The following is a 16,096-nucleotide window of genomic DNA, read 5'->3' on the forward strand; positions in this document are numbered from 1 at the left end:
TAGAGACCTTACAGGGTACAGATGCTGCTTTGTCTTGACTCTACTTCTAAAATCTCTTTTCTAGGGGAGGATCCTGAAACTCGACGACTTCGAACTGTGAAGAACATTGCTGACTTGCGGCAAAACTTGGAGGAGACCATGTCCAGTTTACGAGGAACTCAGGTTACACACAGGTAACCAGCAGCATGAATAATGTCTGTCAGAGCGGCGCATAATCCCACTGTGCTAGCTCTGTGCCTGGGTGTACCACCAGTCAAGTGATGAGTGTTGATAATGGGGGAAATTAAATTGATCTGAAAGCATACTGGAATTCAGAAAGGATTACATGGAATGTGAAAGGGGGAGTTTTAGAGTACAGATTTCCATGTAGACAGGATTTCCCAAAATAAGCTTTAGAAAAAGAAAGTTGTTAAATGCGCCAGATGATATAAAAGCCAGATGATATCATAGATCAAGCAATTATTCAAATTTGATTTGATTTACATTTTTAAAAATCTCTACTATACTTGTGTACAAGCAGGTAAACTGTATTTAATTTACTGGTTTACATACATGCTTCGAATTCTTTTGTAAATCCCTGGAATATTGTTTATCATGCCTAGGTATACATATATATAAAAGTAGGGTTGGACTTTTAAAATCCATGATAATATTCTAAATATGCTTAAAATGTCTGTCTGGATTCTGTTTGAACACGTATTTAAGGATAGTTAATCAGGCCGTTTTAAAAGCTGGGCAAAAGGTTTAAGTGAATATCACTGTTAGCTATATTAAATTATTCTGGCAGATTGAGGTTGTGTCATTTACCATTGTTTACCAGAGTGAAGTCTGAGTTTCCCCTGTCAAACTCCCAGTGAGTCTATTTTGATTTTCAAGTTTCAATTAATATGACAGCTCATTATGACTAATGAATATAGCCATGAAGCCCTGAGACCTCCCCACTTTTATAGTGCTAACTAAATCAGGGCAGACCTCATATCTCGGCCATGCTTTGCAGAACACATGGGACCAAAATCTGCTAACGGAAATATTTACTTAATGTATTTCATAAAGTTCATTGTCTTCCTCACACCAGTAGAGTCCCATGATATTGACAAGAGGAAGTATGGATTATGTCATGTCGGGTTACATACCTTAGTGGCCTTTGGGAACAAATAAATGTTTTTCTTATATCCCCAAATTCATTTGCTTTCTGAGCCCTTTCTGACTCATGTGACTTTTTCATTATACTTGAACCTAAATGTTTTTCATATTTTTGAGACCTTTTGTCCCATTGCTTCTCCTGAGGGACCAATTATAGGTAGAAAACAAGGTTCTCAAAATGGACTGGATCGATGCATCATCAGAGATTGTCATCTGTAAGAGTCATGGCTAGGAAGACTGTAGTGGGATGGGTAGAAACACTGCTAACTTTAGAGTCAAGAAGCATTTACTATTTGTTGTTACTGTTGTTCAGTCATCATCGGTTATATCCAACTCTTTCTGACCCCATTTGGGGTTTTCTTACTGGAGTGGTTGGCCATTTCTTCCTCCAACTCATTTTACAGATGAAGAAATAGAGGCAAACAGGGTTAAGTGACTTGCCCAGGATCACACAGCCAGGAAGTATCTGAAGTTGGATCTGAACTCAGGAGGATGAGTATTCCTGACTCCAGGCCTGGCATTCTATCCACTGCACCCACTTGCTGCCCCCAAGCATTTATTAAGTACCTACTATATTCTAGGCACTGGGTTAAACACTAGGGCTCCAGAGAAAAGCAAAAGATAAATCCCTGCCCTCTTAGAAGCTACAATATAATGGGAGAGACAACAAGCAAACAAATATATTTGAATGGGAAATGTTACCTTGAAAGAAGGAAAGAAGTTCAAATCCGGCCTCAGACACTGGACACTAGCTGTGTGACCCTGGGTAAGTCACTTAACCCCATTGCCTAGCCAAAAAGAAAAAAAAGAAAAAAAAAAGAAAGAAGGAAAGATGTGAACTAGATGTGAACTAGAATGAAAAGGTAGATGAGAAACCTCAAGTCTTATTTTCATCAATTCTACTCTTCCCATTTCTTTGCTTTTCTGAGTTATGGGTGACCATTTAATAGGTTAGCATGCTCAAGGGAATGACTTAGATGGGTTGCTCTCTACAGCAGGGAAAGGATTACCTCTTTTGATGAAGTTACTATTCTGTCAAAGCATGAAGATCAGCAAAACACTTAGATGCTAGTTTAGGAGGTTGTGAAAAATGTTACTGAAATGGTTCTATTTGGACCATTCATAGAAAATTCCTTCCATAGTTCTAATCAGATGCAAAATATGATATTGCTCTGACAGTTTTTGAGTTACCTTATTTGAATCATTTTAGGATACTGACTTGTTTTATGACATTCAGTAGTTTCATTATCTTGTAACACATTCTAAAAACCCATTTGCCTAAGTATAGAACTTTTAAGCTATACATTAGATATACATGCTCTTTGATTTTATATTTTTAAATTACTTTTTAAAAAAAAATTTAAAGATAGGATTATGAGGCAGCTAGGTGGTATAGTGGATATAGTGCCAGGTCTGGAGTTAGAAGACCTGAATTCAAATCCAGCCTCAGACACTTAATAGCTGTGTGACCCTGGGCAAGTAATTTAACCCTGTTTGCCTCAGTTTCCTCATCTGGAAAATGATCTGGAAAAGGAAATGGCGAACCATTCCAGTATCTTTGCCAAGAAAACCCCAAAAGGGGTCATGAAGAGTCAGATATAAGCAAAAATGACTGATCAAAACCAGACCTGTAATTTACTGGGATAAGAACCACCCAAGTGGAGTAACTCCAGTCTACCAGCTCAGATTAGCACCTTCTCCACAACTTTGAGTCTTAGAGAGTTGCCTAGAACACTGAGAGGTCAGGGACTTGTGGAGCCAGGATGTGTCAGAAGTGGGCCTTGAGCCCAGATCTTCGTGGCTTCAAAGCCGCATCTCAATCCACTATGCCAAGTTGCCTCATTTCTTGAAAGATACTCAATTGAATCCAACAATTAATTAATTAATCTCCTGCCATGTAGCAGACGTCACCAGGCTGGGCACTGGAGATAGGAAGACAAAAATGAAACGCCCACTACCCTCAAGGATTGTGATAACCCTAAGACCATAACAGTCGTGACACAAAGAATTTTTTTTTCCCCAGCACATTGGAAACCACATTTGACGCCAATGTCACCACTGAAATAAGTGGGCGTGGCATCCTCAGCTTGACGGGAAGACCTACTCCTTTGTCGTGGAGAATTGGACAGTCTAGCCCTCGGCTCCAAGCAGGGGACGCACCCTCGATGGGCAACGGCTACCCGCCAAGAGCCAACGCAAGCCGGTTCATCAACACCGAGTCAGGTCGTTACATGTACTCCGCCCCCCTGAGAAGGCAGCTAGCATCCAGGGGCAGCAGCGTTTGCCACGTGGACATCTCAGATAAGGGGGGAGACGAAATAGACCTAGAAAGCATCAGCATGGACGCCACAGGCTACATGAGTGACGGGGACGTTCTGGGCAAGAACGTCAGGACTGACGACGTCACCAGTGGGTGAGTAACCGTACCTTCCATCCTTCAGTTATGCCATACGACGGGGCTACTAGAGTTATTAGCCTTTTGTCGTTTCTTTTGCAGGACCATGCCATCTCATTTTAGTGACCAACTATTAGAGTTACAATAAAGAAAACGTCACATCATCTTACCTTCTGGCATCAACTGCCCTTATGTCTAGTGTGTCTGTGAGCACAAGAGACAAATTAAGGAAGTAATTAAAATTTAACCACAATCTCAAAAATACATTAAGGCAGTGTGGTAAAAGGGAAGGACCAATCATTTGAGAGTCAGAAGGCCTACGTTCTAGACTTAGAATTTTTTTGGTGACATTTACGTAGTGCTTTAAAGTCTGCAAAGCAGTTTACAAATATTATCCCATTTGATCCTCATGACCCTGTGAGGCAGGTGCTATTATTTCCCTGATTTTACAGACCACAAAACTGAAGCAAACAAATGTTGCGATGTCCCCAGAATCACACAGATGGTAAACTGAGGCAGGATTTGAATCAAGGTCTTCCTGACTCCAGTCCTGCTCTCTATCCACCATACCACCCAGCTGCCTCATTTGAAGAGATCTTAATAATTCTGAAGACAATTCAGAAAATGACAGCGTCTCAGATCTGTACATATTGTATAATGATAAAATGATCAAAGTACTATTAAAAAAGCTATCTGTTTTTATTTGTTTAGTTTGTTTGCGTCCCGGATAAATTAGTTTACCGCATTTCTGTTGAGAATGCTGATGTAGAGGAACTTACTTTGCTTCGATGTAATGTTGACTATTTCCACAAGGTGGCGATAGCAGAGTATTTTATGCTGAATCTTGATGTAACAGCCTAGGAGAAATCGCGGCTTTCTTTAACCATCAAATAAAAGCTAAAATGTTATGCGTTGATGTTTCAGACAGCTTGGGAAGCTTACATTTTAGCGAATAGCTCTTTAGTATTGGGGCTAGTAACAGAAGAATAAGTGTAAACAACCAAAGTCAGCTATTGACCCTGTATAAGACCGGAGTCTGAGTTGTTACATTGCTCATCCCCATATCAATGGAGAATGTACTTGCCTATGTCTCATAAGAAAGTTGTGAATATCTTTTATAATTACATTTTCCCTTTTCATTCAAGTTGATATTCCTTCGCCAAGACAGATAACAGCCCTTTTATGACTTTTTATCCTATTCAATTCTTAGTCTAGTCTTTCTATACGTACTTTTAATATTCCAAGATTACTGATGTTTGACTGTCCCTTATCCCTTAGTCCCACTAAAAGACTGGCCTACCTCCTTTTCCAGCTATGTATAACCGCAATAATATCTCTTCTTTCATTCCTTACCTACAAGTAGTTGTTGGCATTATACCGTAGCCAACTTATGTCCACCAAGCATCTTTTTTGATTCTTTTATTATCAGAGTATGCTGTGTTTCAGTTATATAGAATCACTGGGAGGGTTTTAGCATTAAAGAAATGGCCTTTTTATGGCAATGAGCAACTTGGGGAATATTGAAAGTACTGAACATTTTCTCAAATGCAATCCCACTTTCTTCCTTTTCTACTCAATTCTGCAAATTTACTCACTGCATACACCAGTTCTGCATTGTAACATCTATCTGTCTCTCTATCTATCTATGTGTGTGTGTGTGTGTGTGTGTGATAGTCTTGACACAAAGACAAAAAAGTGTGACATATATTCACATGTTTGCATGCATAGAATTGGTGTACACATTTAGTAGATTGCAGAATTTAGTAGAACATATATAGTAGAATACATATATATGCATATATGTGTGTATATCTATATACACCCACATTTATGGAGAAAGACAGATGGACAGACCAGTGATGAACTATCCCTCCAGCTACATATTGTTTCCCGGGTAGTATCTGTTTTTTTTCCCCCATTTTATTTCCTTGTTTGTTTTTTTCATTGTAAATAGATCAATGTCTTTTGCGTTGCTGTGGATTTCACTGAGGAAGCTTTATAGTGTTCTGGGTCATGGTTCAATTAGGGCAATGTCATCTCCTAATAGAAGCTGTTGAAGAAGCTGATTATCAATAGGCAATCTTTTTTTCATTGTTAGAGCCCTGCACAGTATATCTAACTACTGGCAAACCAGTCAGGTGAACATATGTCTCACTGTTTTGCACCTTGCTTTATGTCAGTAATCAACAGCCTACTGAACTAAATTAACACCGTCATTCCATCTGTCAACAAGTCTTGTACAGTTTTAAAATATGCATGGGAGATGTTGTTTGAGGAGAGGCTTCAATCCATCAATCAGCAATCATATATTAAGCATTTATTGTGTGCCAGGCACAGTGCTAAGCATTGGGAATACAAAGAAAAATTGCAAAAAAAACATTCCTTGTCCTCAAGAATCTTTCATTCTAATAGGGAAGACAACATGTACCTAAACAGGTACATACAAGATCCATACAGAGCAGATAAAGAGATAATTAGAAGGAAAAGACTTGAATGAAGCTTCATGTAGAATGTGGCATTTGAACTGAGTCATGAAGGAAGTCAAGTATTACAAAAGGTAGAGGTGAAGAGGGAGGGCATTCCAGGCATGGGGGACAGCCTGACAACCTGTGCAAAGGCATGGATATGAAATATCACATGCAAAGAAAAGCAAGCCAGTATAGCTAGACCAGCTCATGCAGGGAGGAGAAGAATATGTAAGATTGGAAAGATAGTAAGGGACCATGCTGTGAAGAGCTTTCTACTATATCTTACAGAGAGGTGTTTTATATTTGATCCTAGAAGTCTTAGGAGCCACAGGCGTTAACTGAAGGAATTGGCACCGTCACACTTAGACATTTTAGGAAGGTTGACTTGGAGTGGTGATTTGAAGCAATGAAAGCAAAAAGATGACTATTTGGGGGTATTCAATTCAACTCACCAAGAGCAGCCTATGGAAGAGGTGCTGAGTTAGCAAGATCTTTTTCCAAGCTCTTTGCACCTATATTTTCACCTCATCTGATTTCTGCTGTTTTGTGAGTCAACACTGCTCATAGACTTGTGACCTATCGTCTATAATATCTTACAAATGACCATGTGCTATAAACTGGTGATGTCCATGGCCTTCACTTCTCTTTCTGTGGCAAAGAGATTGTGTTTCGTGGTAGACTTGGTATATGGACTCATTTACCCTCTTCACTGTGGTGACTATTTAGCATTGATTAAACCTGAGAGTTAGAGTCAAAGACTTTCTCTTGCTTGACTTACTTTTCAATTTCCTACCTTTCACAGCTTTAATCTTGTTGAAATGGGTCAGTTGGAGGTGTCCTAAATGGGCACAATAATTCTTCTCATCTTATCCTTTTGCCAAAACAGACTGTTTAATGTAAAACAAAAGAGAAAAATGCTCATTTTTCCTCTACTGGACACCTGCGGACTAGTATACCCAAGAGCAGGAGAATCCCAAAAGTAGAGCCCTATAAAATGTGTAGGGACCCAAATATATCCCAGATGAGTCCAGATATGCAGCACCTCCTCTGGGGTCTCTTTCCCAACTTGCTGTCACAGGGTGAGCTTGGGGTTCCCATAATATAGCTGACTACTACTCTCAAGGTTCAGATACAATTTTAGTTGGATCTCTCAAAAAGGTGCCCACGTCATACAAATGTGTTTGGGCATGTGGGGCTGGATTCACATGCAAAGTGGTTGCCTGCCTATAAAACAAAAGGGACAGGGGCTCTTACATAGTAGGTTTAACAGAGGTTACTATATATAAAAAAGAAAAGGAAAAGGAAGGCATATCTCCAGTAGAGCATTTTATCAGATTATAGGTACCCAGGTATCAGGCTTAATAGAAAGAAGCCTAAATACGAACACTAGTAAAGAATCCAATGGGGATTTTTGTCTTAGGTATATATACATATATATGTGTGTGTGTCTGTGTGTATACATACATACATACATACACACATACACAGGTATGTATATATGTATGTATGTATGTATGTATGTATGCACACACATATGTGTGTGTGTGTGTGTGTGTGTGTGTGTGTATGGCCCAAAAGTTGTCATATGTGGTTCACTGGAAATCCCTTTCTCCTTTTGTGGGGTCCTCATGAAGTTCCCCTTAGAAGTTCTCAGCTGGTTTTCCAGGATTGGTGCCTTTTTGTAAACTATAGTTTGCATTTCTTTATACCATGAGGGGTCACATTCCCTAAAACTACCTCTGTCTTTGGATGACTGTCTCTCTGCATCCACCCATAGATGCCCTGGTGGCCACTTCTACTACCACCATTCAACACTGACCACTATAGGCTCTCTGGAACTCACAAGGTTGCTGAGATACCTCCATCTTGGAATATGTATTTAACTAACATCAGGAAAGAATGAATACAAAGAGACAGAGGATTCCGTGTGGTCATAGCTACCATGGCCCGATAGGAGAGGAAGCAGTTGTCCTTTGCCCACCTAAGCTTTGGGGAGGCAGTTCAAAGAAGATCTGCCACTGCACCACCACAAAGGAAAGAGAGAGAAAGGGAAGTAGAGGCCACCCCTTTTATATAGCCACTTAATTCTAGCTCAGCATCCCACCAACCTCTGAGTCCTGAGTTCTTCTGCCTCTGCAGCCAATTAGAAGGACTGTCATCGCCTCACAGTATAAACCGTCAGTCATGCAGGGCCAGAAACTGGCTTTCCCAAAGTTGTACATGGAAATGAAATCAAGCAAGAAATATCAACACATGCTCTATATCACCCCATAGGAAGGGAAAACCTAAGTGTGTTCCCTGTTACAAAGCCAAGCATAAATTTCATTTGCAGTGATCTCTATTAAATTTCATCTTATTAGATTTTGTTGGGTTTTAGACAGAGACGGCATATTAAGAATAATAGTTAACTTAATGTTTGTAAATCATAATAAGAGCCATGTGATTATGAGCACCATCCATCGCTCTGATTCTGTCACTGTACAAGCAATAGGAGGCCACAGAGTTCCACACTTGTCATTTTAAAATGTTGAGTTCTAGGCAAGTTACTGCCCTCTCTCAGCTTGATCTTGATGATCTGTAAAACCCAACCTGGACTAATTCATCTCTTATGTCCTTTCCAGCCCATTTAATCAGTCAGGTATTTACTCAGCATTTACTGTGTGCCAGGCACTAGAGATGTAAGTTCAAAGAACAAAACAATCCCTACTCATGATGGGTTATCATGCATCAAAAAGTCTTGTCCACAGACTGGTTGCAGAGGGATGAAAACTTCAACCGCAATTATTCTAGAACACAGTCTGCTGAGTAATAAAGAGTTTGTAGGTTTTGCCATCCATACTAACAACATAACAAATTCTTAAAAGTATTGAAGAATGATCTATTAGCTTATTATTTCAAAGATTAGTATACAAAACTGTGTATTTCACTCTAAAGTTTAGTTTAGATCAAAAGACCAGAATATTTGCCAAAATACAATAAATTAATGATAAAATAAAATTCATTCATTCAATCTGGAAGTACTGAAGTTAATGTGACCTACTCTTCTGTCTGAAAATCTCGCTCATGGTTTTTTCCCCCCCTTAGGTTGCGTCTATACAATTCTCAACATCTGGATTAAAGACTGAAAGTGTCAGTCAATCCTCCAGATGTTTTAACTATATAACAATAAACTTCCAAATTTTTTGAAATAATCACATTTAAAGTTTTCCATTTTTATCTGTATGTTTAGCTTCATATAGAAGCAGCCTATATATATGGGTAACGTATAAATCAGGGCAGAGTAGTTAATATGAGGTTATTTAGAAAACCCATCATTGCAATAACTTTCCTGAAAATAAAGGAGACTTTGGAGTTTGTAAAATTTTTAAGGACAATAGTTTTCCTTCAGTTTTATGTGCAGGTCATTCATTTGACTTCATTGTTATTACAATTATTACTGTTATTACTATTATTATTATCATAGGAACTAGGGATAAGAAGGGCCAAAAAAACCCCAGAGAAATCCCATAATGGTCTCTGCCTTCAAGGAGATTGGGGTGGAGTGGAGAATATGTAGCATAAAATTAATACACAAAATAATTTCCAGGAGGAAGGGCAGTAATAATTGGGGAATGAGTATAGGCTTCCTGTCAGAGGCAGTGACTGTCTTAGGACTTGAAGAAAGTCAGGGATTCCATGTGGCACAACCAATAAGGGGGTAGATTCTTGGTGTGAGTGACAGCCTGTGCAAAAGACACTGAGCTAGGAAATGTAATGTTGTATGTGAGAAATCACAAATAGTCTGGCTGATGCAGAGTGTGAAAGAGTAATCTGTAATTAACATATAAGTATATATTCATATATACAAACATATGTATACACACCTGTGTAAACATGTGTATATAAACCCCTTTAATTCTGCTTACATCGTGCTTGAAACTAGATCAGGGAAGAAAATCCAGTTTATTATCATGAGGTCCAGCTGACCTAGTACCGACAAGCACTTTTTGTCTGAACTTCATGGTGAACTGATCACACTGCTTCTTTAGCTGGATCGGAAAGATAGACGTTTGCTGTAGCAGCAAATATAGGAAAATAGCAGATGACTTACAAGTGCTGATCTGGGAAAGCTACCTATTCGTGGTCTAAAAATGTAGAATGCCATATGGCTCTGAAATGAAATTAAGGGCAGACACAGGGTCCATATGTTAAAAGAATTTTTTTATGTATTCAAATGAGTGGTTGCTTTGTTGAATAACCTTCCATAATGTAGTACTAAGAATATGAAATAAGATTTAGAATCTTAAGAGTCATGGAAGGTGAGAACTGCAAAGGACCTGAGAGGTCCTATACTCATAGGATAAGAGATGCAAAGCTGGAAGAGGACTCAGAGGTCATAACCCTTTCATTGTGCAAAGAAGGAAACTGAGACCTGGGGAGATTTTGAACTGCCCTAAGTCATATAAGTGTTAAGAGTCAAAGGTGGGATTTGAACCAGGTGTCTTGACTTGAAAGTCAATGATTTTTCCACTGTCCCACACCAAACTTCTTCATTTTACAAAGCCTATTGGAAAGGTCTAATTCTTCAGGTTCCTAGATCCCCTGATACATGGACACTGGTTGAGACAAGGAATGCTTCCTACTAGAACTGGGGAAATCCAGGCTAATCTGTCTGTGGTAACATCCTCTTATTCTTTTGTGGTAGCATTTCATGGCTCCATCTAATGGCCTAGCCAAGAATTGGTCTGGCAATTTACAAACAATTTTGCAGCAAATTTCGTTCACTCAGAGCAGTGGTGTCAAAGTCAAATAGAAATGGGGGTCACTAATCTGTGCATAAGGAGCCCTGTGGACACCATAGTGATTTGGCTTGAAAGTGTAATGTCATCTATGTTTTATTGTATTTTTATTCTGTTAAATATTTCTCAATTACATTTTAATCTGGTTCTAGCCACACTAGGGAGTATTGTGCCTGGTATTTGACACCTCTGACTCAGAGAACACAATGCTGGTTTGAGGCAAACATTTTTGGAATTTCAACTTTACTAAAAATTATCAAGGGGAACAGGAATACAAAAGGCAATAAGGATTCCCAAATGAAAATGGTTGTTCTTTCTTTATCTAATTGTTTAATTGCGGTCAGCAAACACAATGCAAAAATGTAAAGGTATCGATACAAAGAAGATGGCACAGCTAAAACTTAAAAAGCTTTCAGCTGACCCTGCATCACATTAAGTGATATTGCCTAGCCAACCTACTCTATTCTGTTGCCAAATTCTTCTGATTCTTCCTCCCTGTACTTTCCCGTGCCCACACTCACATGTCATATCCATGGCCTTCTCTCCATTCACAACACCACCCTTATTTAGGCCCCCATCACCTCTTTGCCTGAACTCTTTTTAGAGCCCCTTAACTGATCCCTCTGCTTCCAGCCGGTCTCTTTGCTAATCCAACCTTGATTCAGCTGGATCTGGCAACCACGTCATTCCCCTGATAGAAGTAGATCCCTGTTACCATTATTAGGATATCAGGTAGCCTGGCATTGAAGACCTTGCACACAATGACTCCAGCATCATTTTATAGTATTCACTATTACATGCTACAATTCAAAAGGCAGTGAGGATTCCCACATGAATTTAATTAATATTATCTTCTAATCTCCTATACTAGAAGAGTAGCTCTTTCTAGATCTTGACCTACCATGCCTCATGCTTCAAATGTACTTCTTCCCCTTCAAGGTGTAACTCTTCCATGTAGACTTATCTGATTCCCCCACTCATAACAATAATCATAATAATCCTAGCATTTATTTAGCACTTAAAAGTTTGCAAAGCGCCTTGTTGTTGAGTCATTTTCAGGTCATGTCCAACTCGTTGTGACGCCATCTGGGTTTGTCTAGGCAAAGATACTGCAGTGGTTTGCCATTTCCTTTTCAGCTCATTTTACAGATGAGGAAACTGAGGCAAACAGGGTTGAGTGATTTGCGTAGGGTCACACAGCTAGTAAATGTCTAAGATCAAATTTGAACTCAGGCAGATGAGTCTTTCTCATTCCAAGGCCAGTGCTCTATCCACTGCATGATTCATTCCTCGAGTCCTAGCTTGATTCTACTTTGTCTCAGGGGTGGGGAACCTAAGGCCTCAAGGCCACACATGGCCCCCTAGGGCCGTACTTTAGGACCTGAGAGGCCGCAGTTTCCCCACCTGTATCCAGTACTTTCTGGGTTTCATTCTGAGAGACTTAAGAATCAGAAATACCTTCCCAAGGAAAAAGCCTTTCCCTCCCTTTGGTGGGCACTTTTTCTCACTCCTCACGTGTGTCTCCATCCCCCTATAGCCCCAGTAGAATCACTGTTGTTCCATACCTGGCCTTACCCTTCTTAATCACTCATCTTCCTCTCCTTAGCCTATAAAATCTTATTCTCTGTTTGCCAAGGTTAATGGGTCAGTTAGCCAGACAAGCTAGCTTGTGAGAATCTAAGTGGTCAATAATGGCTTAATGTATTGAGGCCTCCCCAAAGTTTATTAGCCAAAAGAATTACCAGCTAGTGGCATGTTATGGAACATAGGGGGAGAGAAACAGATAAGGGAAATTTCCAGTATTGCCTTTCAAATAATTCCATGTATGTCTCTATGGAAGGCTAGTTTTGATTGCCTTCCTCCCCCCTGCCTTCTCCTTAGCATTTGTACATGGAAGAAGCATATAGAGAATTGAACTGTAATGAAGGAGATTTGGGTTGAAATTCTAGCTCTTCTGTTAGCAGAACAGTGTGACCTTAGACAAGTCACTTCCCTTAGTCTGAATTTCTCCCTGTCTAAAATGAGAGGGATGATTCCTTAGGCCACTCACAGCTCTGATGTTCTGTGAGAATCCCAGACGGGCTGGACAAGTGCTTTTTTTTAAGGCAGTCGGGGTTACACAGGGTCACACAGCCAGTAAGTATCTCAGTCCAGATCTGAACTCAGGTCCTTCTAACTCCAGGGCTGGTGCTCTATCCACTATACCACCTAGCTGCCTGTGGATAAGCACTTTTTGAATTTGAGTAGCATTTATATCAAAGTAAAAAAAAGAAGGTGAGAAAGTAGATACTGAATGGAGTTAAAACTGGCTTAAAATAAGTGAGAATCTTTGTGTGTGTTTTGCGGTGTGTATTCTACTGTGAGGCAGCAGAGGCCATGAGCCAGGACTGACCTTGTTAAATACGTCCCGTGTGTTAACTACGTGCTGTTAAATGTATGAAATGCTTCACTTACTCGCTTTCAGAATGCAGGAGACCATACTAAATCAAGGAGGGAAGGGGCATTGAGGGTAAAAGTGCCCCCCTTCTTATCGTCCATAGCCTTTGCTAGAGTTTTTGTACCAGTCTTAGGGCTGGAAGGACCTTGATTTTTTTGCTGTTGTTTCTGGCAGACTAGTAGAAGAGGAAGCCAAAAGAGTTGCTGCAGCCCAAATGGATCCATCTGCCAAGATAAATGATTTTAGGCCTCAGATTAGGATGGCGCTGGGTCAGGGGAAGTTTCGTTTCGCTCTGTCTTCCTTGCTTGCACCAGCAGGCTCTGGCAGGCCTCTGCAATAATTTGAAAAGGTTAAAATATCATTTCTTATGGGTCAATCAAGCAGAAATTGATCCCTGGCCTTTGAAGGGCTTTGAAGTCAGGCGGCAAACTGCTCTCATCCCAAGGGAGTCTGGTCTGCCATGGAGGCCAAGAGAAAGAGGGCAGAGTGAGGCAAGCAGGGTGTCGACCTTCTTGTTTTACAACTGCAGTGGGCCCAGTGGGCACTCAGAAACCATGAACTACCATGTTAAGGTTCACCTGCTGCTAGCCTCCTAGTCTCTTTCTTCTCTGACCATTTGCTATAGCTCTCCTTGAAGTAGGGATGGGATAGCAGCACCATGGCTTCCACATATGGACAGGGAGATCAGAAAGATGAATGTTCTTAAGATGGGTGTAGCCTGGTGGAAATGCAGACTAGGCGTGCTAAGCCTGATGAGAAGGAGTATAGAACAAGTGAGATCCAATACAGAATTGGCCAAGATGTTTGATTTCTGAACCAGTGGCACTCCAGATCTTCATGAAAGACAGGCAGGTTGAGGATAGGAATGTGGCTTCTGACTTTGGGGAAGAGGCATGCCGTTGAGAAGAGCACATTCTTGAAATGGTGCTGAACAGCTGCTACTGGTTCTCCTCTTCCTCCTTTAGGACGAGGAACTATAACAGGGATTCATGAGTCTAGCAGGAGAGCAGAGATTCATGGAGACACCAAGTTGTAATGGATAAAGTGCTGGACCCAGGTTCAAATTCTGCCCCTGACGTTTATGAGCTGTGTGACCAGGAAAAAAATCACTTAACATCTCTGAGCCTCTGGTTCTACAGCCATAAAATGAAGATAATAATACCTGTGGTGGCTACATCACTGAGTTTTTGTGACGCTCAGCTGACATGGTATTCATAAAGACCTTGGAAAGCTGTAGAAGACTATATAAATAAATATCACCTGTTAGTCTTCCAGCAAGATTGAAGAGAAGTCAAATCCTCATATGTGGGAAACTATCTCATCATTTGCCTCTGTCTGAAGGGCAGCTATGTGGCATGTAGATTAAGCACCAGCCCCAGACTTAGGAGGACCTGAGTTCAAATCTACCCTCAAACATTTACTAGACTGGACTTCTTAACCTTCTTTGTCTCAGTTTTCTCTTATATAAAGTGATCTGAAAAAGGAAATGAAAAACCACTCCCATACCTTTGCGAAAAAAACCCCAAATGGAATCATGAAGCGTTGAACACAAGTATCTGAGTAAACAACAACTCTGTCTGAGACAATTAAAATACTATTCAGAAAATTATTGACAATGAGACCCACTTTCAATTATTTGTGTGGAATAGATCTTCAGTGTTATGTTGACTGATTCACAGAGGCAGCTATGGTGTAATGGAGGTAGAAGCAGGGGATTGGGGGTCAGGAGATCTGTCTCCAAATCCAAGCTCGGCTAATTGAATGACATTGGGCAAATCTTTTAACCTGCCTGGGTCCCAGGTTTCTCATTTGTAAATTGGGGCAATACTACACACTCACACATACACACTCACACATACACACACACACACACACACACACACACACAAAATACTGGTCTTCCTCTCAGGGCTCAGGGGAAGATCAAAGGGATGTCTATAAAATATATATTGCAGAATATTTTTTAAACTACATAAATGTCAGCTATCAGATATCTTTCTACCACCCAGCATCCTCCTGGCTGTTTTCCTTCACTGCCCAGCTGGTGTGTTTTCAATGCCAACTAATTGTTTATGCCCAAGCTAGTACAAAGTATTAGGAACATGAATCTATTGCTGAAAGGGGGTGTGAAATCATTCAGAGCACTGAAAAGCAAATAGATATGAATTATGCATAGTGTGTTTTTCCTCATACACATTATAGAACCCTAGAACTTCAAAGCTGAAAGAGGCCTTAGGGATTATTTAATCCAACCCCCTCACTTTACAGGGGAGGAAATTAAGGGGCAGAGAGGTTTAAACAATTTGTGGCAGGTCCCAAAACAAGGCATCTGAAGCCAAGCCTAGAACCCAAATCACTTGGCTCCCAAAGTAGTAAGCTTTCCTGAACTCCTCCTCTCCCTGCCTCTGCTCTTCGGTTCTCTAGTCATTGAGCTACAGCAAACATAAATACTTTCCCAATCTTGACGTTTTCCTTGACACTGCCATGCAATGAGTGATAGTACATATCTTGGGTGAATACAATGACCTCTGTTCTCATAAGCGTTTCTCAGCATGAAGTAGGTAGGAACAAAGTAGCATGTGTTTGGGGTAAGGGGCGGGGTTATAGAGGGGATTCATTTGCCTAAGTATTGCATAACCTGTGACAGTTTTCCCAACTCGCGTGTGATTTTCACTGGTTTAGTTGAATTACGGTTTTGCCTGCCATCAGTCTTCCATCAACACTAGGAAGACAGGAACTCTACGCATTCCAATCTGTCCAAAATAGGACCCAAGACTGATTTACTGAGTGCATGGGGTCTGTCAGCCTTGGTCGGAAGTAAGGTAGGTATTTTTCTCAGACGAGGAAGAAAGATTGAGCTGAAAACCGTCTGAGA

The 16,096-nt window shown here is 40.4% G+C and overlaps 1 protein-coding gene across 1 annotated transcript in view; it reads left to right on the forward strand.

Moving 5' to 3' along the window:
• The window catches only part of NAV2 (neuron navigator 2), a 453,334-nt gene that overhangs the window by 254,467 nt on the left and 182,771 nt on the right, over positions 1 to 16,096 (forward strand). The window contains 2 exon segments of the mRNA XM_078148755.1: positions 65 to 173; positions 3,167 to 3,556. Coding sequence (XP_078004881.1) covers positions 65 to 173; positions 3,167 to 3,556 — 499 coding nt within the window.

Source organism: Phascolarctos cinereus, unplaced genomic scaffold (genome assembly GCF_003287225.1).
Source record: "Phascolarctos cinereus isolate Bilbo 61053 unplaced genomic scaffold, phaCin_HiC Scaffold_9;HRSCAF=440, whole genome shotgun sequence".
NCBI lineage: Eukaryota > Metazoa > Chordata > Mammalia > Diprotodontia > Phascolarctidae > Phascolarctos > Phascolarctos cinereus.